The sequence below is a fragment of the Salvelinus sp. IW2-2015 genome, linkage group LG5 (genome assembly GCF_002910315.2).
Source record: "Salvelinus sp. IW2-2015 linkage group LG5, ASM291031v2, whole genome shotgun sequence".
Classification (NCBI taxonomy): Eukaryota; Metazoa; Chordata; class Actinopteri; order Salmoniformes; family Salmonidae; genus Salvelinus; species Salvelinus sp. IW2-2015.
This window is the reverse complement of record NC_036844.1, coordinates 21,918,482-21,945,061: the sequence shown is the minus strand read 5'-3', so window position 1 is coordinate 21,945,061 and position 26,580 is coordinate 21,918,482. Positions and strand designations below refer to the sequence as shown.

Here is a 26,580-nt window from a genome sequence, read left to right as displayed (position 1 = left end):
GAGCCGCCTGAGTCGCCCTTCAGTCCAGAGCCGCCTGAGTCGCCCTTCAGTCCAGAGGCGCCTGAGCCGCCCTTCAGTCCAGAGGCGCCTGAGCCGCCCTTCAGTCCGGAGCTGCTTCTCAGTCCGGAGCTGCCCTTCAGTCCGGAGCTGCCCTTCAGTCCGGAGCTGCCCTTCAGTCCGGAGCTGCCCCTGAATGTAAATGTGTATAATAATATGTGACCTTTGGACAAGACAAAAGCAGAGGATGGAGGAAGTATGATACGTACAGTGCCTTCAGAAAATATTAATACCCCCCTACAGTCAATTCAAAATCGATTCAATAGATTTATTTCTCACCCATCTACACACAATATCCCATAATGACAAAGTGAAAATATTTTTTTCGAAATTTTAGCAAATTTATTGAAAATTTAATACAGAAATATCTCATTACATGAGTCAATACATGTTAGAATCACATTTGGCAGCTATTACAACTGTGAGTCTTTCTGGGTAAGTCTCTAAGAGCTTTGCACATCTGGATTATAAAATATTTGCACATTATTCTTAAACAAATTATTCAAGCTCTAGCTGGTTGTTGATCATTGCGAGACAGCCATTTTCAAGTCTTGCCTTAGATTTTTAAGCCGATTTTAGGATTTAAGTCCTAACTGTAACTAGGCCACTCAGGAACATTCAATGTCGTCTTGGTATGCAACTCCAGTGTATATTTGGCCTTGTGTTTTAGGTCATTGTCCTGCTGAAAGGTGAATTTGTCTCCCAGTGTCTGTTGGAAAGCAGATTGAACCAGGTTTCCCTCTAGGATTTTGCCTGTGCTTAGCTCTATTCCATTTATTTTTATCCGAAAAAACTCCATAGTCCTTGCCGATGCCAAGCATACCCATAACATGATGCAGCCACCACCATGCTTGAAAATATGAAGAGTGGAATTCAGTAATGTGTTGTGTTGGATTTACCCCAAACATAATGCTTTGTATTTAGGATACAACGTTCATTTCTTTGCAACATTTTTAGCAGTTTTACTTTAGTGCCTTATTGCAAACAGGATGCATGTTTTGGAATATTTTTATTCTGTACATGCTTACTTCTTTTCACTCTGTCATTTAGGGTAGTATTGTGGAGTAAAAACAGTGTTGTTGATCCATCCTCAGTTTTTTCCTATCACAGCCATTAAACTCTAACTGTTTTCAAGTCACCACAGTCCTCATGGCGAAATCCGTAAACAATTTCCTTCCTCTCAGGCAACTGAGTTAAGAAGGACCCTTATATCTTTGTAGTGACTGGGTGTATTGATACACCATCCAAAGTGTAATGAATAACTTCACCGTGCCCAAAGGGATATTCAATGTTTGCTTTTTATTTTTGACCCAACTACCAATAGTTGCCCTTGGCCTTTGTGGTTGAATCTGTGTTTACAATTCACTTCTTGACTGAGGGACCTTACCATCAAATCAAATGTATTTATATAGCCCTTCTTACATCAGCTGATATCTCAAAGTGCTGTACAGAAACCCAGCCTAAAACCCCAAACAGCAAACAATGCAGGTGTAGAAGCACGGTGGCTAGGAAAAACACCCTAGAAAGGCCAAAACCTAGGAAGAAACCTAGAGAGGAACCAGGCTATGAGGGGTGGCCAGTCCTCTTCTGGCTGTGCCGGGTGGAGATTATAACAGAACATGGCCAAGATGTTCAAATGTTCATAAATGACCAGCATGGTCAAATAATAATAATCACAGCAAGGAGTCATCATGCCAGGTAGTCCTGAGGCATGGTCCTAGGGCTCAGGTTTTCCGAGAAAGAAAGAGATAATTAGAGAGAGCATACTTAAATTCACACAGGACACCAGATAAGACAGGAGAAGTATTCCAGATATAACAAACTGACCCTAGCCCCCCGACACATAAACTACTGCAGCATAAATACTGGAGGCTGAGACAGGAGGGGTCAGGAGACACTGTGGCCCCATCCGATGATACCCCCGGACAGGGCCAAACAGGAAGGATATAACCCCACCCACTTTGCCAAAGCACAGCCCCCACACCACTAGAGGGATATCTTCAACCACCAACTTACCATCCTGAGACAAGGCCGAGTATAGCCCACAAAGATCTCCGCCACATATCATTGTCTGTGTGGGTTAGAGAGATGAACACTATTATTGCACACAAAGTGAGTCCATGCAATTTATTATGTGTCTTGTTTAGCACATTTTTACTTATTTAGTGTGCCATAACAAAGGGGTTGAATACTTACTGACTCATGACATTTCAGCTTTTAATTTTGTATAAAAAATAAAATAAAATGGAAAACATGATTCCACTTTGACATTATGGGGTATTGGGTGTATGCCAGTGAAATCAAAATGCAGACTGTAACACAACAAAATGTGGAAAAAGTCAAGCGGTGCGAATACTTTCTGAAGGCACCGTAAATGCCATTTTCCCATCTGCTGAGACAGATTATCCCTCCTTTGTTCCCGTCCTTCTTCCCCGTAAAAGGGGAGACACGTGTGGCTCAGCTCCTTCTGTGAGTGTATGTAAATGGTGAGAGGCTGATCATGCAACTTTGTGTGTGTGTGTGTGTGTGTGTGTGTGTGGTCAGCTGTGATACATGTATCTCAATGGTTTTTCCCTGAATAAATAAGGAAGCTGTTGTTTCAGCTTCATTACTGATGAGTAACTGCAGACAGTGAGGCATATTGATGGAGTGGAGTCATGTAAATCAATGGTTTTCAGGTGGTGGCTACCAATCAATTTTGTGGTCAATGAGTCCAAATACAGCCATTACTTGGGTTTAGCACATTGACATGTTCTTAAAAGCATCCACCACAATCAAAAAATGAATGTCACACGCACGCACGCTCGCACAAGCACACACACACACACACAGAAAAACAACAATATACCATAAGTCATGGCAAATGGTATATTTATGGGCATGCATAAACAACGCAGGAAAGACATCCACATCTTAAAAAGACTATCCAGCCATCTTCTTAATTTAGCAAATTAGACTGGATAAATTCAAACACTGCATGAAAAGATGACTTTCTTGTCATCCTTGTACAAAACAAAACATGCTGACTTGCACTAATGCAATATCACATACATACATACATATATATATATACAGGTTCAACCCAATTAAATATTTTTTTGCGAAAGCAAAAAGGCTACAGCTTAAATAGTTTGGTTCCCAAGTCCATAATATCACAAAAATAAACAACCAAAATAGATAGCAGAAGACCAATAAATGAAATACATGAAGGCATACAGTAGGTAAAAAAGCCTTTGATATCGGGTATAATTCATTTTTTGTACATGCCAGTGAACATTCAGGACTTAGGACATTCAGGACTACCCAGCAAAGGTTTACTCAGTGACTTTTACCCTCCAAAAGACATTACATTTGACTCACAAAGGTACACACATAAGAAATCTTGCATGGAGGCATACAAACACACACACAGACATATGCACACACACAATCACCCATATACACACACATATGTCACAGTATCAATGGTAACCCCAAGCCTGATGTACTGTAGATTACTTCACACAGACGTTGTTCAGTTACTCAGTGAGGCATGAAATCAGCACCATAAACTAACTGTGTCTATCTGCTTGGTTAATGCTTAGATTGCAGCAGAGAAGGCAAACAATGTGGGATATACAACATACAGAGATCTATGATGAAACCGCTTGCCTTAAACTAATCAAAACTATCTTTTGAAACTTATTTGGATAGGATAAATATTTAACCCTGTAGCAAAATCCCTGATCTTCTAGACAACAATCATGTTTTTGTTTAACACATACAGCACAATTCAATGACAGCAAAAATCTATTCACATTTGGAGTCCAGTCCACCTGTTTCTCAAAAATGTATAGTTTAAACAAATGATAGTTTCCAGCAGAAAAATACAAACATCATTGAAAGGAAATCAAGATAAAGCCTATACGTAGGTCTAATGCAGCCTTTGACAGTAGGCCTTGATCAGGGAAAACTCTGTTCCAGATCACATCAGGAAGAACTCCTGGCCCTGTGTTCAGTAGAAGGAGCTCCAGCTGAGGGTCCCTATAGAGATGAGGGTTTGACAGGCGCTGGACGACAGCCACACCGTCTCCACCAGGCTGAAGTGCAGAAGGCCCAGGGCGAAGCCGCACGCCATGTCGGTCAGATGGTGTCTACCCAACAGCACCCGGGACATGCCCACCAGGAAGGCCCAGAGCACCAGCAGTATGCGAAGAGGGACGGCCAGGACCAGGTGGGAAAGCAGGAACTTGGACACCATTGCGGCGCGGCTGGCGTGGGCCGCTGGGAAGGAGTACACATCCATGACACAGTAGTCCAGGAATCCCGGACTCATCTCCCAGGGTCCTTTGCGTTTGATCAGCTTCTGGACTCCGGCCACTGTCATGACATCAAGCAGGAGGGCTGAGGAGAGAAGATGTTGCATGAAACAGCCAAACTAAATCCAAATCCAAATCTAAATCCAAATCCAAACTAAACAGCCAAACTAAATGCAAATTAATTACTTAAAAATCATACAATGTGATTTTCTGGATTTTTGTTTTAGATTCCGTCTCTCATAGTTGAAGTGTACCTATGATAAAAATTACAGACCTCTACATGCTTTGTAAGTAGGAAAACCTGCAAAATCGGCAGTGTATCAAATACTTGTTCTCCCCACTGTAGGTCTGGAAGCTAGCACAGAACTGAGAGCACCTAGCTTATAGTTCAGCTTTGGCTTACTGTATGTGCACTTGGCTATCTGTGTAGTGATTTGATCTGAGGCGACTGTCGCTGAGAGTTTTTGCAAGTGAAATACTGAGATAGAAACGTTTTCCACCTGAAACCTTTGTAATAAGAATGGAAAAGACTTGAATAATATAGATGTACAGTATAATAGACTTACTTATGATTGGGTGTGATAGATCATTATTAATTATTTGGATATGACTAACCTACAGTACTTGATCCCGTCCTAAAGTGTCTCTTTTCAGTCTCTTTTTAGCAGCATCCAACCCTCTATGTGCGGCCCAAAATATCCCCACCTTTAATTTTGATTACCCGGCTTCCACCCCACCCTGTGGAACCTGTCAGGACTCAGGATTCAGACATTGATGACACTGTCTCCTTCCTGTACACCCACACACACACATAACACCCTAGTTCTATTGTAAAGTAGACTTCTAGCAAATTAGAATTCACAGTTTTCACAGACCATTAAGATTTGGGAGTTGGTGGAATGAATGAGGGAGGGAGAGATGGTGGAAATGAAGGAAGGAAAGATAGGAAGGAGTTAAGGATGGAAGGATGAAAAAGGATGGAAGGATGAAAAAGGAAAGTTGAGGAAATTGAAAGAAGGTAGAGAGAGGGGAATGGACAGCATGGAAGTGAGTATGAGGTACCTTGGGGGTCATTCTGGGACAGTGGGGACACAGTGCTGAGCTGCCAATGAAAGTCAATGGTGCCAGCTACAGGACCCAGCTCTGCCCCCTGATATAGCCCACCTCAGCACTACTGAAGGTGAGGGAGGAGGAGAGCCACGGATTTCACCAGCCTAGAGTCAATGTTATCTATGATGCACTTCCAAGCTAAAAATATGTACACTACTGTTCCAAAGTTTGTGGTCACTTAGAAATGTCCTTGTTTTTGAGAGAAAAGCAAGTGTTTTGTCCATTAAAATAACATAAAATTTATCAGAAATACAGTGTAGACATTGTTAATGTTGTAAATGACTATTGTAGCTGGAAATGGCAGATTTTTTATGGAATATCGACATAGGCGTACAGAGAACCATTATCAGCAACATCACTCCTGTGTTCCAATGACACGCTGTGTTAGCTAATCCAAGTTTAGCATTTTAAAAAGGCTAATTGATCATTAGAAAACCCTTTTGCAATTATGTTAAGCAATAAAACTGGCCTTCTTTAGACTAGTTGAGAATCTGAAGCATCAGCATTTGTGAGTTCGATTACAGGCTCAAAATGGCAAGAAACAAAGAACTATCATCTCAAACTCGTGAGTCTATTCTTGTTCTGAGAAATGAAGGCTATTCCATGCGAGAAATTGCCAAGAAACTGAAAATCTCATACAACGCTGTGTACTACTAACTTCACAGAACAGTGCAAACTGGCTCAAACCAGAATAGAAAGAGGAGTGGGAGGCCCCGGTGCACACCTGAGCAAGAGGACAAGTACATTAGAGTGTCTAGTTTGAGAAACAGATGCCTTACAAGTCCTCAACTGGCAGCTTCATTGAATAGTACCCACAAAACACCAGTCTCAACGTCAAAAGTGAAGAGGCGACTCCGGGATGCTGGCCTTCTAGGCAGAGTTGCAAAGAAAAAGCCATATCTCAGACTGGGCAATAAGATGGGAAAAATAACACAGACGCTGGACAGAGAAAGATTGGAAAAAAGTGTTATGGACAGACAAATCTAAGTTTGAGGTGTTCGGATCACAAAGAAGAACATTCGTGAGACGCAGAAAAAATTAAGATGCTGGAGGAGTGCTTGACGCCATCTGTCAAGCATGGTGGAGGTAATGTGATGGTCTGGGGGTGCTTTGGTGGTGGTAAAGTGGGTGATTTGTACAGGGTAAAAGGGGTCTTGAAGAAGGAAGGCTATCACTCCCTTTTGCAACGCCATGTCGTGGATGGTGCTTAATTGGAGCCAATTTCCTCTTACAACAGAACTATGACCCAAAGCACAGTTCCAAACTATGCAATAACTATTTAGGGAAGAAACAGTCAGCTGGTATTCTGTCTATAATGGAGTGGCCAGCACAGTAACCGGATCTCAACCTGAAGTCAAAATGAAGCGAGATAGAGATGCTATTGTGAATGATACTGCATTCACAGCTGCCTTAATCAGGATGGTTGTTCAAACACGGTGGTTCCCTATCCTATCCAGGATCACTATTAATGACCTGAACAATGACCTGAACAATGCTACAAACACAATAGCCCAAACTTTACCAAATTAAACAGATTATAGACTGAACACAATATAGATTTAGTCCACAGATTTGCAGTGTTTTTCTGAGTAATCACTCTACTGGTATAACACACACAACCCTCCCACACACATCAGCCCAAAGCAACCAGGCATCCAGCACAGGAGTTACAATAGAATCCCTCAAGATTTCAGGTGTCGAAAGGGAACCAGCCCATATTGGTATGAACCAGCCCATATTGGAAGCCCACAGAGAGTGAGGAACACCCGTTTAATGTCCCATCCGGAAAGACAGCACCATACACAGGGCAATGTCCCCAATCACTGCACTGGGGCATTGGGATATTTTTTAGACCAGAGAAGAGTGCCTCCTACTGGAACTCCAACACCCCTTCCAGCAGCATCTGGTCTCCCATCCAGGGATCGACCAGGACCAACCCTGCTTAGCTTCAGTGGCACATACCTGAATGGGAACAATGTGTTATAGTACTTTTGAACTATCTCTCTCTCTCACACACACACACACACACACACACACACACACACACACACACACACACACACACACACACACACACACACACACACACACACACACACACACACACACACACACACACACACACACACCACCACACACACCACACACCACACACACACACACACACCCCAATTTGTTCAGAGAAATGCATAAATTGACACAATCAGTCTGGGGTATAGCCTGCTGGTTTCCTTCAGAGACGTGTGTCAAAATAACCACCTAAAATGAGTTCACCATCTACAGTTGAAGTCAGAAGTTTACATACACCTTAGCCAAATACATTTAAACTCAATTTTTCACAATTCCTGACATTTAATCATAGTAAAAATCCTGGTCAGTTAGGATCACCACTTTATTTTAAAGAATGTGAAATGTCAGAATAATAGTAGAGAGAATGATTTATTTCAGCTTTAATTTCTTCATCACATTCCCAGTGGGTCAGAAGTTTACATACACTCAATTAGTATTTGGTAGCATTGCCTTTAAAATGTTTAACTTGGGTCAAACTTCCACAAGCTTCCCACAAAAAGTTGGGTGAATTTTGGCCCATTCCTCCTGACAGAGCTGGTGGAACTGAGTCAGGTTTGTAGGCCACCTTGCTCGCACACGCTTTTTCAGTTCTGCCCACAAATTTTCTATAGGATTGAGGTCAGGGCTTTGTGATGGCCACTCCAATACCTTGCCGTTGTTGTCCTTAATCCATTTTGCCACAACTTTGGAAGTATGCTTGGGGTCATTGTCCATTTGGAAGACCCATTTGCGACCAAGCTTTAACTTCCTGACTGATGTCTTGAGATGTTGCTTCCATATATCCACCATATTTTCCTCCCTCATGATGCCATCTATTTTGTGAAGTGCACCAGTCCCTCCTGCAGCAAAGCACCCCCACAACATGATGCTGCCACCCCAGTGCTTCACGGTTGGGATGGTGTTCTTCGGCTTGCAAGCATCCCCCTTTTTCCTCCAAACATAATGATGGTCATTATGGACAAACAGTTTTTTGTTTTTGTTTTTTTGTTTCATCAGACCAGAGGAAAAAGTACAATCTTTGTCCCCATGTGCAGTTGCAAACCGTAGTCTGGCTTTTTATGGCGGTTTTGGAGCACTGGCTTCTTCCTTGCTGAGCGGCCTTTCAGGTTATGTCGATATAGGACTCGTTTTACTGTGGATATAGATACTTTTGTACCCGTTTCCTCCAGCATCTTCACAAGGTCCTTTGCTGTTCTGGGATTGATTTTCCCTTTCGCACCAAAGTAGTTCATCTCTAGGAGACAGAACACGTCTCCTTCCTGAGTGGTATGAAGACTGCGTGGTTCCATGGTGTTTATACTTGCGTACTATTGTTTGTACAGATGAACGTGGTACCTTCAGGCGTTTGGAAATTGCTCCCAAGGATGAACCAGACTTGTGGAGGTCTACAATTGTTTTCTAAGGTCTTGGCTGATTTCTTTAGATTTTTCCATGACGTCATGCAAAGAGGCACTGAGTTTGAAGGTAGGCCTTGAAATACATCCACAGGTACACCTCCAATTGACTCAAATTATGTCAATTAGCCTATCAGAAGCTTCTAAAGCCATGACATCGTCTTCTGGAATTTTCCAAGCTGCTTAAAGCTTCTTAGGGACAGCCCCCTTCTTTTAATTTCGCCAAAATGATATACCCAAATCTAACTGCCTGTAGCTCAGGCCCTGAAGCAAGGATATGCATATTCCTGGTACCATTTGAAAGGAAACACTTTGAAGTTTGTGGAAATGTGAATTGAATGTAGGAGAATATATCACAATAGATCTGGTAGCAGAAAATACAAAGAAAAAAACAGTATTTTTCTTCCACCATCTTTGAAATGCAAGATTAAGGGCACAGTTCTAGATATATCACTCTCATTGTAATTCTGATAGTGTCCACAAGATGGCAGCAGTGTTTGTGCAAAGTTTCAGATGGATAACTTGAAGTATGAGTGAACTACAAGACTTTTAGTGTGAATTCGCCAGGTACATTTGGGCAAATCGTGAAGGAGACATTCGCATTCATATTACATTTTCTGCAAGAATATTGTCAGATCTGTATACTTGGACTTTCATTTAGCTTTCCATGTATTAGTAGCCATATTATAAGTTCAACATTTGCAAAACAACCAGTTTTCATAACGTCATACCTCTGAATATCCTTATAATTTTTGTCCGAAATTTAAAGGCAGGTAGCTACATTTTATGACATATACATGGCTATCTAGCTAGCTTTGTTTGACCCAGATTGGTGCATATTTGACAAATATACAGTCGTTCAAGTGATGGACGCCATGAAGGAGTTGCTCTCTGACCAAATATGGTGTCCTATAGGATATACTACACCCCTAATGACATAGTGAAGTCTTGTTACCTTCTAGGATCTCTGAGGAATACATACAAATGTGATTTGAGTTGTTGAAACAATGTTTAGGGTGAGATTTTCACAGATTCCTTTCTTTGCAAATTGAACGAGTGGAAATACAAAATCTATCGTGCATGCTATATGGACCTTTTTAAGATATGAAAAAGGATTTTATCTAACAAAACGACACTTCCTGTTATTTCTGGGACCCTTTGGATGATAAATCAGAGCAAGATTTCAGAATGTAAGTACACATTTCACCTTTAGAGGTGAATTTATCAAACCTATCGCGGTGAAAAATATGTTTTGTTGTCAGGAACTCTCCTCAAACAATAGCATTTTTTTCGCAGTAACAGCTACTGTAAATTGGACTGTGCAGTTAAATTGACAAGAATTTAAGCTTTCTGACGATATAAGACACTTATATGTTCCAACATTTGTTGTTTCTCTAAAATCTGCGATCTTGACAAAACACGCTGCATGATTTACAACTGTACCTTTGACGGAACAACGATCCATCATTTTCTGGCATTTTCCAAGCTGTTGAAAGGCACAGTCAACTTAGTGTATGTAAACTTCTGACCAACTGGAATTGTGATACGGGGAATTATAAGTGAAATAATCTGTCTGTAAACAATTGTTGGAAAATGACTTGTGATATGCACAAAGTAGATGTCCTAACCGACTTGCCAAAACTATAGTTTGTTAACAAGAAATTTGTGTAGTGATTGAAAAACAAGTTTTAATGACTCCAACCTAAGTGTACTCTATGTAAACTTCCCACTTCAACTGTAGGTTGATTTCATTACCGCTAGTTAGAGAAATCTGTTACATTCGCATTAATATAGCTAATGTAGGGAAAACACCTATTAAGGAAGTAAGTATAATCAAGTATATTTACTTAAATGAGATACTTTGGAAAATTATTCCACTGTAGATTTTGTACCAGCTGCCATAGTGGGGATAAGAAGTGCTATGCTTGACACTGATGATAATGACTTCACTGAGTCTTTCAATGTAGGCCCCTGGCTTGATAAAATGTCTACTTATAGTTCTTCAGTCCAAAGTAAACTTGTGATATGTGGAGCCTAGCACCTGTTCCCCAGGCCTGCTTCTGTGCTGGGTGAAGGAGAGAGGGACCATGAAGGGATAGGATTTCCTAATTACCTGCTTCTGATCCTCTACCATGGGATGCTTTAACTTCTGGTGAACAATGACATATTTTAGTGAGAAGCATTAACAGTTAACAATTATGGCATAAATATTAGCCTATTGACATGGGTTATATAGGCCTAATACAGGCCCTGGGATAAGGAAGTAGAGATGTGATCATATCAGTAGACTGCCTAGCCTATACCTATTAATAAAAAAATGCATGCATTGATAGACACACTATAGGATAATAACAAAACCATTAAAGAAGAGCTGAATCATATGTGTACAATTAAATAGCTGAATTATTACACAATGTGTTTTGAGTAGAGTGAGGCGTGCATTTACCAAGTAATAGATTGACCAAGACCTCTTGTCCCGCCAGCGTATTACTCCTTGTCAGACACACAATAGTGCCAATGATCCACGTGATGCCGTGTCCCGTGAACGCAAGTAGGGTGACCATGGAACGAACCGTGCCCCAAGACGACGACGTGTAGGCGCAGACCCCCAGGCGCTTGGACAGACAAATGTCAATGGCGAGGAGGGAGCTCATCGCTATCCCCTTGAAGGAAGGGTTCAGCTGGATACAGTCCTCCTCGGGCAGTTTCATGGGCTCTTTCCGGTCCTTGTTGGCACTGTCAGTAGGTTCCTGCGGGTCGCACGGCAGGCTTGCTTGGTGTTTGGGTTGACCAGGTCGCCTTGAGTTTCCCCGGCTCTCCGAGTTGCCGCTCCAAAGGGGCTGGTTCAGGGACATGAACTCGGGTCTGCTCATGACGTTGTTCCGATCCCGCGTCCTGGACCTAGAACTCGGAATTGCGGGCATTTTGGGTTGGTCCCACTTTGCCACCTTGGTGAAAAAAGTTACTGTATTACGTTTCAGAAGGTCAATTTCTCGTTTTAACCACGAAGGCTAAATATCCAAAGCTAAGCTCTGTCGCCCTCTCCTTCCCCCACTGCGTCCCTACCAGATATATTTAGGCCTGTTGGAATGCGCGCTGCCCATGCTGCTGTGTTAAGCCTACAACCGGATCCATGCAGGCACAAAGAGGCTTGACTGGCATCTGCCTGGGCCAATCAAACGAGATACAATCTACAGTGAAACATCATCAGCATTTAACATGTCATAAACTAAAATATACGACCATCAGCAACTAACATGGAATGGCATAATGTTTTGTTTTGATCCTGAACGGCAGAAACTAAATACACTGGTTTTACTTTGTCTGTTATGCTCAACGACAAAGACACATTTTTGTTATCGTCTTACCAGGCCAATGTATAAGAATGGGCTATCGTTCACGAATGGAATTTGGAGAACGCGTCAAGGAATTCTTAGTTAGACAGATACACTGTAGCCCCGATACTATTAAAGTCAATCAAGGAACAAGCATCCATAGTCAGCTCGGCGAGTCATTCAGTATTTACAAAAGAGGAGAGCTCTTTCGATAGTCAGTCGTTTTCCGTGGACATGACGTAGCCTACGCACAGTCCCACTTCCTCCGCGCTCATCTACCGACGCGCTCTTCCAGATGGGAGTTCTCCAAGGTGCTTAAATGGACAGCGACAGAGACGCTCTCAGCACGAACCAAAATAGAAGAAAAGAAAAACAACAAACATTCAATTATGAAAACTTACTTTATCCTATAGATAATAAAAGGGGTTTTCTCAGGAGCATTCAAAGTAGGCCTACATTTAAATGATTTATTTTGTTATTGAATATTCACCAATTTATATTTTATAATTGGTCATGCATCCAAATTGATGTGAGTTATAGACTATAGACTATTACATTGCTCAAAAATATTCAATTAAATTAGGGCTATTCACTTCACTTTGACTGATGGAAGTAGGCCTATTATAGCCTGAATTATGTGTCATTTAATAAATATAGCAAAAAAGCCCATCACTACATTTCCCAGAATGCTTGCAATGGTGAGGGGAAGTGTCGTCTCAAAGGTAGGCTACTTAAAGGAGCTGCAGCTCAAGCCGCTGAAATAGACCAATGCGGGAGGGTGAACCTGCTGTGGCCGCGATGGGACAAGCGCAGAGAAATGACAGTCTGTTCTGGAATTGGGACTAAATTATACCCAAAGGACCCTGGTTGGGTTATCGGACATTCCATGATTAGAATTAAAATAGTTTTTTATTAGTTGATCTACAAGAAGATAGAGATCCAAACGGAGAGGGGAAAGTTGACCTGGTTGCCTTTGAATGTTGCGCGGTGTTCATTATAATAACCGACGATGAAATAACTGTACATTGAAATGTTACCACTACTGGACCTTGCAATTGATCGTAACAATAAAAGAGAAAGGAACCAACTGGGAAGATAACGGAATTACCACTCGAACCACGTGCGCACGCATATAGGGCAGTCCAATAAACTGTCTTGGGACAAGTCAAAAAGACGGTCTTGCCTTGCATTGTCCAAAAGTGTGGTGAACCTCTATTTTTTTAATAGAATATATTGGGTTTATGCTACAACAGGCCTTTTGCAATGATACCTACGTCCAATTGTTTAATTTTAAGCTAACCGTTTCACTTGCCCTATTGCCTTTTGCATACCATGTCTAAAATGTTCGTCGACTTCGGGTACGGACAGCAATATTTATTCTTATCCCTCATATAATCCCTGTGCATAGAGTTATTGTAGGATTGCACGCGGGCTGTGTGTCTGTTGCAGTGAAGACCGTCAGCAACTTATTCTAGATGGGTTATTTATGTACATGCACCTCATGAGATGTGCACCTCATTTAGTCATAATGTATTTTTGATGTGACATTGTTATAATTGTCGTAACACTGGGGTCAGTGAAAGGGGGCTTATTACTGTGGCATTAAGTGTTAATCGTTTATTGTTACATAATTAAGACGTTGCTCAATGCAAGCCGTTGCTGGCTGCAGCCCTCTTATCCACACAAAAACATTTTTGGGGAATAAAAACCTTTCACCAGTGACCGAACTGGTGGCTTATGGAAAACAGAATGCGTATCCGAGGGAAAGTTGATTTTACGCACACTCAGGAGGATAATGAAAGTGGAAATGAATAGGCTCACAGATGAGAGGCGCTGAGCTCCGCCAATATGACGTCGATATGTTACGTTAGCAGTTTTTGTAAATTATGCGTCACAATTAGCTATTTCGTCTGCTTTATTAGATCACAAAGTAGGCCTAAATGTGAATCTTTTCTGGTGTACATCTCCGATGGTCGCAAGTTGCCAGTGATCGCGGGCGACCTCAAGCTTCTTGTGGGGGTGAAACAGATCACACAGCACAGACATCTGAATAGGCACTTCTATTGATGGAGGAAGCTTCAAGACGCGGAAAAGAAAGTTGCATCGGCCCTTTTTTGGTGATGTGAGCGGATCGCTAACGAAAAGCAGAAAGCATACTGCTGTGAATGTATTCACAACTGTACCATTATTGAGTAAAACACTACATTTTCCCTCATAGTGTTGGAATACAGAACTGGTTGCAAAATGCATGGCTTTTATGAACATGTCAGCAAAGTGATAGTCTAGTCATTCTCAACGGAGAACAGTGGAGTGGCCATTTGCCAGTGCCACCCTTTTTCGTTTTTTTGTATTTTTTAACTATTGAAAATATGGATGCAATTGTGAATTAGTTGCTGTTTCCATGCGTCTTCTCCTCCAGATCTCAGGACGTTGTTTGTGGATTGTGTTGCTATTTAATGCAATGGGCTGTATCCAGAGTATCAGGTGTAAGCCCAAGTGTTTCCGTGAAAGTATCATCGTTCTCGAGGTGAACTCCTCCATCGACTCCAATCCAACCAGCATCGACGAGTCATCCAACGTGGTTCTGCGCTATCGAACACCGCACTTCCGAGCCTCTGCTCGAGTATTAGTGCCGCCGGTGGCCGGTAAAGAGACGTGGACTGTTGGCTGGATTCAAGCATGCAACCACATGGAGTTCTACAACAAATATGGAACCAAAGGGATGTGAGTATCAACCTAAACTCAACCCACATTACAAGGGAACGTAAACAACCATGTGAAATGTAGGTGTAGGCCTACTTCAAGCTCACCAACGGTGCAGGTGATGGACTAGGTTACTTAGGGCTACAGTCTGATCAGGTGCAGATGCAATCACATTTGAGTAGACTAAGACCAAATATAAATAACCCTGAATTAAAATTCCAGACCATACCTGCCATCCGTAATCTACTTCATTTTTCATATTCACCTCTCAATGGCGATGGGGCTTTGACACCTCCAAGATATTTTTGGAGATTGGAGGGCTAACTTCAGAACGTCAACGGTCTACTGTACCTCGATGCTGGAACACACTTGCGTCATGATGACTTCCCGAGAAAAGTTCGAGAAAATATAGTGGAAATTAGGAAAGGCAGAAAAGCCAAGACACATTTTTATTCATATTGCAAATCCATCCTTTTGCGAAATCAAATCAATTATTAGATTGTAAAAAACATCCTTTTGCGAAATCAAATCAATTATTAGATTGAAAAAACCAAACCATCAAGACTTTACAAAAATCCACTTTTATATCCCATGTCCATGGGGATAAACCTTATGCCCCTATATCATTGAAAGCCTCAAATAGTAGTAGGTAACTTTAGCCTTTTGGATAGATATGTAATGCATACACGAGTGTACAAAACATTAAGTACAACTTTTTAATATTGAGTTGATGTTGGAATATTGCTTGCTTCCATTTAGCCACAAGAGCATTTGTGAAGTCGAGCACTGATGTTGGGCAATTAGGCCTGGCTCGCAGTCAGTGTCCCAATTCATCCCAAAGGTGTTTGATGAGGTTGAGGTCAGGGCTCTCAGGATAAAGTAATCCTTCTCCCCCCCCCCCCTTAAAAGAGTTAGATGCACTATTGTAAAGTGGTTGTTCCACTGGATATCATAAGGTGAATGCACCAATTTGTAAGTCGCTCTGGATAAGAGCGTCTGCTAAATGACTTAAATGTAAATGTAAATGTAAATGGCTCTGTGCAGGCCAGTCAAGTTCTTCCACACCGATCTCAGCAAACCATTTCTGTATGGACCTCGCTTTGTGCACAGGGGCATTATCATGCTGAAACAGGAAATAGCCTTCCACAAACTGTTGCCACAAAGTTGGAAAGAATCGTCTAGAATGTCATTGTATTCTGTAGCGTTAAGATTTCCCTTCACTGGAACTAAGGGGCCTAGTCCGAATCAACAGCCCCAGACCATTATTCCTCCTCCATCAAACTTTACTGTTGGCACTATGCATTCGGGCAGGTAGCATTCTCCTGGCATCCACCAAACCCCAAATCGTCCGTTTGCATATATAGTGTATCAATTCACTGTCTCTGGTGCATAGAGAGGTGAAAGTGTCCTTGAAGATGCAGTACGCTTTAGCACTGTTGGATTCTATAGAGCGGTGGTGGGCAAGGACTGAGTCCACAATTTTCTCTAAAGCCAAGGCTTTCATTAACACTCTGTTAAATTGATCCATTCAAGCTGGGTTTCATTGTTAGGTAGGCTACTGGAGTCAACAGAAACTGTATGGTATGAGAAATCACATTATTTTCCAAATATTACGAAATTAGTTAAAGTGAGCTCAGGCAGTTAGCTCAAATTGACTTCCCCCTGTCTATTGACAGATGTCTGTGACTTACACAAATTCAGTTCGTCCCACATCCTGTGGCAGGGGCCCATAAGTTGACGTACAGTGCCTTCAGAAAGTATTCATACCTATTGACTTATTTCACATTTTGTTGTGTTACAGCCTGAATTCAAAATTGATTATTATTTTTATCCCTCACCCATCTACACACAATACCCCATAATGACAAAGTGAAAATATGTTTTTGGACATTTTTGCAAATGATTACAGCTGTTGAATCAATGTTTGAAATTCACTGCTCAATTGAGGGACCTTACAGACAATTGTATGAGTGGGTAATAGAGATGAGGTAGTCATTCAAAAATCATGCTAAACACTATTATTGCACACAGAGTGAGGCCATGCAACTTATGTGACTTGTTATGCAAATTTTTACTGCTGAACTTATTTAGGCTTGCCATACCAAAGGAGTTGAATACTTAATGACTCAATACATTTCAGATGTTAATTTGTTATTAATTTGTAAACATTTCTAAAAACATAATTCCACTATGACATTATGGGGTATTGTGTGTAGGCCAGTTACACACAACATCTCCGTTTAATCCATTTTATATTTAGGCTGTAACACAAAAGAATGTGGAAAAAGTCAAGGTGTGTGATTTTTTATTTTATTTATTTAACCAGGCAAGCCAGTTAAGAACAAATTCTTATTTACAATGACGGCCTAACCCGGCCAAATCCGGACGACGCTGGGTCAATTGTGTGCCGCCCTATGGGACTCCCAATCACGTCCGGATGTGATGCAGCCTGGATTGGAATCAGGGACTGCAGTGACGCCTCTGGCACGGAGTTGCAGTGCCTTAGACCACTGCACCATCGGGAGTGAATTCTTTCTGAAGGCACTGTATATCCAGAATGCAGAGGGTTCATCTTCAACCGTTGCAGCATGGGATGTTTCGGGTCTGCATGTCAAAGATTACACACACTGTCCCAATACTACAATCCCCAACATGACCTCCTCCCCTTGCCCTAGTCTGGCTATGTCAAATCAAAATCAAATCAAATGTTATTAGTCACATGCGCTGAATACAACAGGTGTAGACCTTACAGTGAAATACTTACTTACGAGCCCCTAACCAACAATGCAGTTAAAAAAAAATATGGATAAGAATAAAAGATAAAAGTAACAAGTAATTAAAGAGCAGCAGTAAAATAACAATAGCGAGACTATATACAGGGGGGTACTGATACAGAGTCAATGTGCAGGGGCACCGGTTAGTTGAGGTAGTATGTACAGTTGAAGTCGGAAGTTTACATACACTTAGGTTGGAGTCATTAAAACTCGTTTTTCAACCACTTCACACATTTCTTGTTAACAAACTATAGTTTTGGCAAGTCGGTTAGGACATCTACTTTGTGCATGACACAAGTAATTTGCCTGAAGGTACCACGTTCATCTGTACAAACAATAGTACTCAAGTACAAACACCATGGGACCACACAGCCATCATAGCGCTCAGGAAGGAGACGCGTTCTGTCTCCTCGAGATGAATGTACTGTGGTGCGAAAAAAGGACCTTGTGAAGATGTTGGAGGAAACAGGTACAAAAGTATCTATATCCACAGTAAAACGAGTCCTATATCGACATAACCTGAAAGGCCGCTCAGCAAGGAAGAAGCCACTGCTCCAAAACCGCAATAAAAAAGCCAGACTACGGTTTGCAACTGCACATGGGGACAAAGATTGTACTTTTTGGAGAAATCTGGTCTGGTCAAACAAAAATAGAACTGTTTGGCCATAATGACCATCGTTATTTTTGGAGGAAAAAGGGGGAGGCTTGCAAGCCGAAGAACATCATCCCAACATGAAGCACGGGAGTGGCAGCATCATGTTGTGGGGGTGCTTTGCTGCAGGAGGGACTGGTGCACCTCACAAAATAGATGGCATCATGAGGTAGGAAGATTTGGTGGATATATGGAAGCAACATCTCAAGACATCAGTCAGAAAGTTAAAGCTTGGTTGCAAAAGGGTCTTCCAAATGGACAATGACCCCAAGCATACTTCCAAAGTTGTGGCAAAATGGCTTAAGGACAACAAAGTCTTGGTATTGGAGTGGCCATAACAAAGCCCTGACCTCAATCCTATAGAACATTTGTGGGCAGAACTGAAAAAGCATGTGCAAGCAAGGAGGCCGACAAACCTGACTCAGTTACACCAGCTCTGTCAGGAGGAATGGGCCAAAATTTACCCAACTTATTGTGGAAGGCTACCTGAAACGTTTGACCCAAGTTAAACAATTTAAAGGCAATGCTACCAAATACTAATTGAGTGTATGTAAACTTCTGACCCACTGGGAATGTGATGAAGAAATAAAAGCTGAAATAAATCATTCTCTCTACTATTATTCTGACATTTCACATTCTTTAAAATGAAGTGGTGTTGTCCTGGAATTGTGAAAAACTGAGTTTAAATGTATTTGGCTAAGGTGTATGTAAACTTCCGACTTCAACTGTAGATGGTGAACAAATTTTAGGTGGTTATGTAGGTAGAGTTATTAAAGTGACTATGCATAGATGACAGCTGAGAGTAGTAGCAGTGGTGTAAAGGGGGGGGGGGGGGCAATGCAAATAGTCTGTGTAGCCATTTGATTAGATGTTATGTCTTAAGTCTTATGGCTGGGGGTATAAGGTGTTTAGAAGCCTCTTGGACCTAGACTTGGTGCTCCGGTACCGCTTGCCATGTGGTAGCAGAGAGAACAGTCTAGGACTAGGGTGGCTGGAGTCTTTGATAATTTTCAGGGCCTTCCTCTGACACCGCCTGGTGTAGAGGTCCTGGATGGCAGGAAGCTTGGCCCCAGTGATGTACTGGGCTGTTCGCACTACCCTCTGTAGTGCCTTACGGTTGGAGGCCGAGCAGTTACCATACCAGGCAGTGATGCAACCAGTCAGGATGCTCTTTATTGTGCAGCTGTAGAACCTTTTGAGGATCTGAGCACCCATGCCAAATATTTTCAGTCTCCTGAGGGGGAATAGGTTTTGTTGTGCCCTCTTACAAATCAGACTACCGGGGCATTCTTCTTTTGAACCCCAAACCAGCCGAAATGTGTCGCTTAGATGAAATAGGAGAGGCACATTTACTTTGGCCATTGATCTGCCCAGAATAGAGGATGTGTGCAGTATTTGTGCCATATGAGGTGATAGCTGCTCTGAGATGTGTGTTTGTGTGTTTGTTTGTTTGTGTGTGTGTTTGTGTGTGTGTCTGTGTGTTAATCTCTCACACTGGGCCTAAAGAGCCACTGAATGGAAAAAACAAAATAAAACAAAAACAAAAAAAATTATGCTGTGTGAAGATTAGAGAGACATCCCTCGGCTCTGCAAACGAAACATAATATGAACAGAGAATAGAGAGGGTATTGAGCGAGAGAGAGCGAGAGAGAGATGAATCTGGTATTAACAGATCCTTCTCTCTCTCAGAGCAGCTATCACCTCAGATGGCACAAATACACGTCTGTTGGGTTCTTCCTAGTATCTATTTCAATAGAGCACCTCCCATGGTTTTGAATACAGTACTGAAAATAGTATAGTACTATAATAAAATACCATCTATAAAGAGTAGGTAGATCCTGTAGTATCGTTAGGCCTCCAATAGAGGGAGAAAGAAAAGGCCAAATGTTCTTGCTCTGGGGCATGTTCTGTTCTCATGAAACCATGTGTTATCCAGATAAAAATACGGGGAGTGCTTTGTTGGCCATTGTCTGTAGTTGTTGGCCCTTCACAGTGAAATTGATGTTACAATTTGGCTCCTGTCAGAGATATATTTATAGATGTAAAGATTGCTCAAGTTGTTTTAGAGCCAGATCGATAGAGAGGATAGTGATTTGTAGCGACAAGAATGGACATGGATAACAGACGCACACACACACACACACACACACACACACACACACACACACACACACACACACACACACACACACACACACACACACACACGGGCTTGCCTAAAGATCACAAAATTGATTTATAAAGCCCTTTTTACATCAGCAGTTGTCACAAAGTGCTTATACAGAAACTGAACCAATGTCCATGCAGACCTGTCATTTGACTAATCACACTATTATCTACAGCAGTTCTGCTGATCCTCCACTTCTGGGAGAAAGGTAATTTTCTTCCTGCCGAGGGGGCGGACAGGATTGTTTATGAGGTGCCTCTGTCCCACAATGTCACCCGCTACGTCTCAATAGTACAAAATTCACCTTCACTTAATTCACTCAGATCTGAATTAAGGGTGGACGAGGCAAAGCAATCCCGATAGGCTTAGGACATATTGCTTTCACCTATCCTGTGTTGACAGATCATTGGTCAGTGAGAAATGAGAAAAGGAAGCCATTTGAGATCATTGACATGCATCTACAGTGACTTACTACACCGGAGTGGGTTAGACAGGCGGGGAGGCTGTTAACAATGGGAACCTGGGATGTGCTGTGATTGTGCTGCCCTGCTTCTCAATAACAAACCCACTCAGCCAGGCTGTTTGAGCCTCTCAGGGAGATAGTCTCCTCCACTTTTATCCTCCAGCCATTATTTAACAGTGGGTAAGAGCCTATTACGATTGACACATCTCTCAAAGAAGTTTTGTCAGGAAAGCAGTAACCAAATGCAGAGAGATTCCCACGTGTAAAACAAGTCTCCCCTTCTTGTTTCCACTTCCAGGTTTAAAGGAATAGTTTTTCCAAAATTCACATCAAAAAAGTGCTCTAAAATCGAGTTCCGTTGACAGTTCACACCATCTGTTGTGTAGATTTAGCTATATATACACACAAGGATACTTCAATCCCATATGAATGTGAGTGATGGGCACTATCTTTGATTTTGTCGTGAACTTTAAACCTCACTCTGTTTTTTAACCTTCTGGGTTAAATCTAACTACCTGCTTTTCCACTTCCAGGTCGAGCTGGGAACTCCCTGACCTGCGGGATGGCAAGATCCAGGCCATCAGCGACTCAGATGGCGTCAACTATCCTTGGTATGGCAACACCACGGAAACGTGCACGATTGTGGGCCCTACCAAGAAGGACACCAAGTTTACGGTCAGCATGAACGACAACTTCTACCCCAGCGTTACGTGGGGAGTTCCTGTGAGCGACAGCAACATGCCGCAGCTCAGCAGCATCCGCCGCGACCAGAGCTTCACCACCTGGCTGGTGGCCATCAACCAGGCCGAGACCCTGGTGCTGCAGACCATCCGCTGGAGGATGCAGCTCCACATGGAGGTGGACCCGGACAAGCCTCTGGGCCAGAGGGCCACGCTGCGTGAGCCCGTGGCCCAGGAGCAGCCCCACATCCTGGGCAAGAACGAACCCATCCCCCCCAACGCCATGGTCAAGCCCAATGCCAACGACGCTCAGGTGCTCATGTGGCGGCCAAAGACCGGGGAAGCCGTCGTGGTCATCCCGCCCAAATACTGACTGACCTCTGGAGGTTAAACGCTCTTTCTCTTCTCCCACTCCTCTACCTACACCTCACTTTTCCTTTCTTCTCTTTTTATCTAATTTCCTTTTCCTTTCTTCTCCTTTTAACCTTCCCTCAAGCTCCTTGCCTCTATTTGCCTCTACGTTTCCTATCTCTTCTCTCGCTTTTTGTAAGAATTGAGCGAGAGAGGGAGAGAAAGTGAAACAAGGACAAGAGCAGCTTGGAGAAAGAGGACACCCGTTGCCTATAAGTGGGAGCTGGAGCGGACTTTAAAAACAGGAATGAACAAACTGCAACCATTCTACCTTCAATCTGGGTCGGGTTTCACTGTGCTAGATGAAGTCATTGCAAAAAAATACCCACAGAAACTTTGCATTTTTTGTTGCATTTTGGGGATTGTAATTTGGGAGGGTTGGGGAGTGTGTGTGGGTTGAAAAAATAACATAGTATTTATGTTCGTGTTTATGTACATGGTACATGCACAAAGTTGTGTTTTTATTTATGGTCTTGGAGAGAGTTCACTTTTTGTGAATAAGCACTATTCTGTGCTCTACATGAGGGATAGTGAATACGAACCACATCGGGGAGACATGTAGTTTTAGTACTTTTTTAAACATGCGAGACATTCAATCCATGCTGCCTTAAGTTTACATCGCTTAAAACTTTTAGCCTTTAATGTGCAATGCAATATTCCTTCACATGTCTTGTCTCTTCTTCCATCCAGATTGTTGGTGCTGTTGTGTGTGGGTTTAGGAACGGAATAGTGGCAACAGAGTGCAAATTATACCGTGACATGTTTTTATGGGCCTAATAGTAAGCACATGTCATTTAACAGTTTAAATATATTACCTTTTAATGTGGTATGTACACAACCAGTCACGATGGTTTCATCTGATTGTGAAACAAATCTCTTCAAAAATTAGGCTACCTGCACATGTTCGTCCACACCAAAATAATTCCAGCATCCCAAACATGTGCACACATTTGATATATGGAAAGAGGCATCTGTTACAAAACACCAAAAAGTGTAATGACATTCAGCAATTGTAATTTTTGTAGAAATATTTACCACTGTAGCAGGACAAATAGCATTTTAAACAAATAGGAGAATGGTGAAATTAGCATTATTTATGGAGTTACAGGGAACCAAATTGGGTCCTAATACTGCTAGAACTCTTTACTCCCACAGAACATACAGACAAATCATTCAAACAAACCCTTTCACAATGCCAGTTTGCTCATCTCATCAATGCAAACGCACATGTTATGTTTGGCAGTGTAAAAGGTTTTCTGACAACATTCAAACCCATTGAGAGTGACATTCAGCTGATATTCAGATAGACAGCAAGGGTTGTCAACAACCTCCCTTTACAGAGAGAATACTGTCTTTCATCATGTTATCTTTTATTTGATTTATCACCACTCCTTCCATCTCAGGGCCCCTGCCACTGTAAAGTGTTTTTCACACACACCTCCCTCGCCCCATCCATCCATCCCTCTGCCTTTCTTCTCTCCTCTCTACAGCTGTCAGAAGAGAGGGGCATGCTAGCACCTAATCAATATTGGTATTAATAAGCAATCACAGCAAGCAGTAGCCAGGGGAAATGACTGTGTTTCAAATCCCGGGGCAATAAGACAGCAGTCCTCCATGCAATGCTATTGGAGATAAATAATCTTGGCTTTAGGGTCCCTGTGTGTGGGGTGGCTCTGCAGAGGTTAACTGGATGTAGCCCACTGCCCTCCCTCTCTATTCTCTCTCCTTGTCCCCCCCCCGCTCCCCTCACCCTCTCTCTCTCCACTTCTGATGTTCGTCCCCATTCACCCTGTCCCCACTTTCTCCTCTCTCTGCTCCACTCGATCCATCTCTCTATTTCCTCCATCCCTCCTCTCTTCACCCTGTCCTCTGTCTTCCTTGTGTAGAGGAAGGGCAGGCAGTAGTAGAAAAGCGAGGCTCAGCCTGGCATATAGATGACCCACTTGAGGGGTAGCCACTGACAGTTGTAGCCCGCTGTAGAAATGTGGTGTTTTTTCCCTCCTCTCGCAGGGATAACGCACAGAGCCCCGGCTAGCTAAATACCTCCATAAACGGGACAATGTCTAGTCATTCATTTATCTGTGGGAAGGGCGGCTTTACCCCGGGCTGAAATCTCTCTCATGGAGGAGGGAGGGAGGGGGTGTGGTAGAGGGACGACTGTGGGGCAGAATTTGGCATCAGGCTTTTTTATCTCCTTATAACATCAACGACAACAACGAGCTAAAAAAAAAAGGAACAGGGACCGATGTTTGTGTTTTGTAACACTGGGGTCAAGCTGTCATTTTGAAGTGGTTGAGAAAACAGCATCTCCACTTTTGTCACTGATGGTATTGTTTTAGTATAGATGTTATGCCATTTTGGTTTGATATTTTTTGGAGGCAAAGCTTTCTTGGTAGAGTAATATTACCATCAAATGCCACCAACAACTGGCCAAAAATGTATTGAGTCATCATTGTTTCCTTTGTAATTTTAGCCTACCTCGTGGTTTGGTTTATTTAAAATTACTCAAATCTGTTGACGTCTCAACCAAATATCAACCTTAATTTGACATCTTTGCCTGATGAGAAAAGACAGAGCAGCCAAGTGTGTAGCAGCTGAACATAATTAAAAAAGAGACAGGGTTAGGAAACCAGATAGACTGATAGCCTCGCCAAATGAGATCTTCAGTATGATAGCTATGATACAGTACGTATACTGCAGCTCTCCCTTGTTATAATTACATTTTGGACCCGCATAATAGCCTAATCAGATGGCCCTCGTTGCCCCGTGTCAGCTATGTGAGATAGCCGCTGCTCTGGACTCAATCATCTGGGCTGAGGGAGGAGGGAGGAGGGGACTGGTGGGGGGGAAGTGCTGCCATTATTATATCTGCTGTGAAATACTGAGCCCCCTTCAGATGCACTGTGTTGGGCTGTGCCAAGGGTGGCTGGAGTGATATAGGGCTAGAGGACAAAGGTCAGTGTTAGAAGGGGTGGGGCACACACACAGTTGTCATAAGACAGCAGGGACAGAGGCCCCCGGGGGCGGTCTCTCCTTGCATCCTATCGGATCGTCACAACATCACACTGGGACCGAGTGTGAACAGCGCTTATTGGCAGAGCACGTGGCACCCAGCAAAACACACACACGAGAGGGAGGTCACAGAGGAGACGATTGCCTCAATGTGTCTCTGATTCTGACCGTGTTGTTGCTACTGATGAGGCCATCTCATAATGTACAAGTGCTTCCTGGAAACACGCCTCTAACTGAGTTCTGTTTTTAAAAATTGACATTTACGTAAACGTTCTTATAAGATTACGATGCCATCATTGAACGAGTGGAATTCATGGACTTCATGTTTCTCCTTCTGGGGTTGTGCCACTGGGTAGAGCCTTCCTTTCCTAAACCCACAACTCCTAGTTGAGGGCTACCACCTTTTCTATGGCTCTTTATGTAAAAGAGTCCTGTAAACAGTCCAGCAACTCTTCATAGACCAGCAGAAAACATTTAGCTTTAGTTCAACCAATAACAGGCCCAAGCTCACTCTCAGGATCACCCACCATTGTTTCCTATCCTTTGCTATTGGCTTACCCCATGTAAACAAGAGTTGATTGGATATTCCATTTGTCTGTCCATCTTACCATTCGCTCCCTTCACCTCTGACTAGGTTTTCAGTCGAGTAGCCCTATGGCTAACTGTAGCAGATTATACACAATAGGCTATGTATTTCTAATTTCTTTGGGTTTGTTGGTTTGTCTTCTGAAAAATGCTCTAATATATTTCACAGCACTGAAACAAAAATACAGTATTTTCTTGTTTTGCATTGTCATTGACACTGATACTCAATACTTGAAAATGGAACAGTACTGGCAAATATTTAAAACTGTGAAAATGCACAATGATAAAAAAAATACTGAAAATTAAAAGAGTGGTATTTTTCATGAATAAAAAAAATGTGCAAATGTTATTTGTTCCCTGGCATCTGTCTCCTAAAGTGTTGTGATGGGAGAATATGCACACTGTGACATGGTGATTCTATCTACAGAAGCGGCTTGCCAAGGTGCTTCACACACACCCACAACACCCTAGCTTTGATCAACTCTGATACCATTTCATACTTTATGAAGGAAAAGAGTTGGTGAAACTTATTTGAAAGTCTGCTTATAAACTATTTCTTAACCATAATCAATAGTCAAATATCCATTAGTCAACTTTGGAATACGTAATATACCATCTATTAACATCAGTAAATACAGTAATTTTCTTGTTATTTTTTCACTAAGGCAGACTTGGTTTAGAGTTTGAGAGTATTAATTTAACTCCCTATTGAAGACCAGAGGCATTCGTCCTTCCCCTCTGCTCTGGCCCTGCTAAGATGAATTTCCAGGCTTTGATCAGAATGCCAGAGCTTTAATGGGCAATTACCACTGTATGTATTTGACTAATTTGTCTATTCACCCCAATCTAGTGTTATACCTGTTAACCCT

The 26,580-nt window shown here is 42.3% G+C and overlaps 2 protein-coding genes across 3 annotated transcripts; one reads left to right on the top strand and one right to left on the bottom strand.

Moving 5' to 3' along the window:
- Nucleotides 1-2,253: 2,253 nt before the first annotated feature.
- LOC111964049 (inactive phospholipid phosphatase 7-like) lies at nucleotides 2,254-12,526 on the bottom strand. Of its 2 annotated transcripts, XM_023987723.2 has the most exons (4): nucleotides 12,298-12,526; nucleotides 11,376-11,877; nucleotides 11,043-11,078; nucleotides 2,254-4,440 (listed from the first exon to the last, which is right to left on the bottom strand). In XM_023987723.2, exons 2-4 carry the CDS (start codon nucleotides 11,851-11,853, stop codon nucleotides 4,052-4,054), a joined length of 903 nt encoding a protein of 300 aa, XP_023843491.1. In that variant the 5' UTR covers nucleotides 11,854-11,877; nucleotides 12,298-12,526; the 3' UTR covers nucleotides 2,254-4,051. The 2 variants fall into 2 exon arrangements, with proteins under 2 accessions (XP_023843491.1, XP_023843492.1); XM_023987724.2 differs by lacking the exon at nucleotides 11,043-11,078 and having other exon boundaries at nucleotides 11,376-12,526.
- Nucleotides 12,527-13,042: 516 nt separating this feature from the next.
- Nucleotides 13,043-26,060, top strand: LOC111964051 (protein FAM78A-like). The gene is made up of 2 exons (XM_023987725.2): nucleotides 13,043-14,988; nucleotides 21,557-26,060. Exons 1-2 carry the CDS (start codon nucleotides 14,666-14,668, stop codon nucleotides 22,074-22,076), a joined length of 843 nt encoding a protein of 280 aa, XP_023843493.1. The 5' UTR covers nucleotides 13,043-14,665; the 3' UTR covers nucleotides 22,077-26,060.
- Nucleotides 26,061-26,580: the final 520 nt, after the last annotated feature.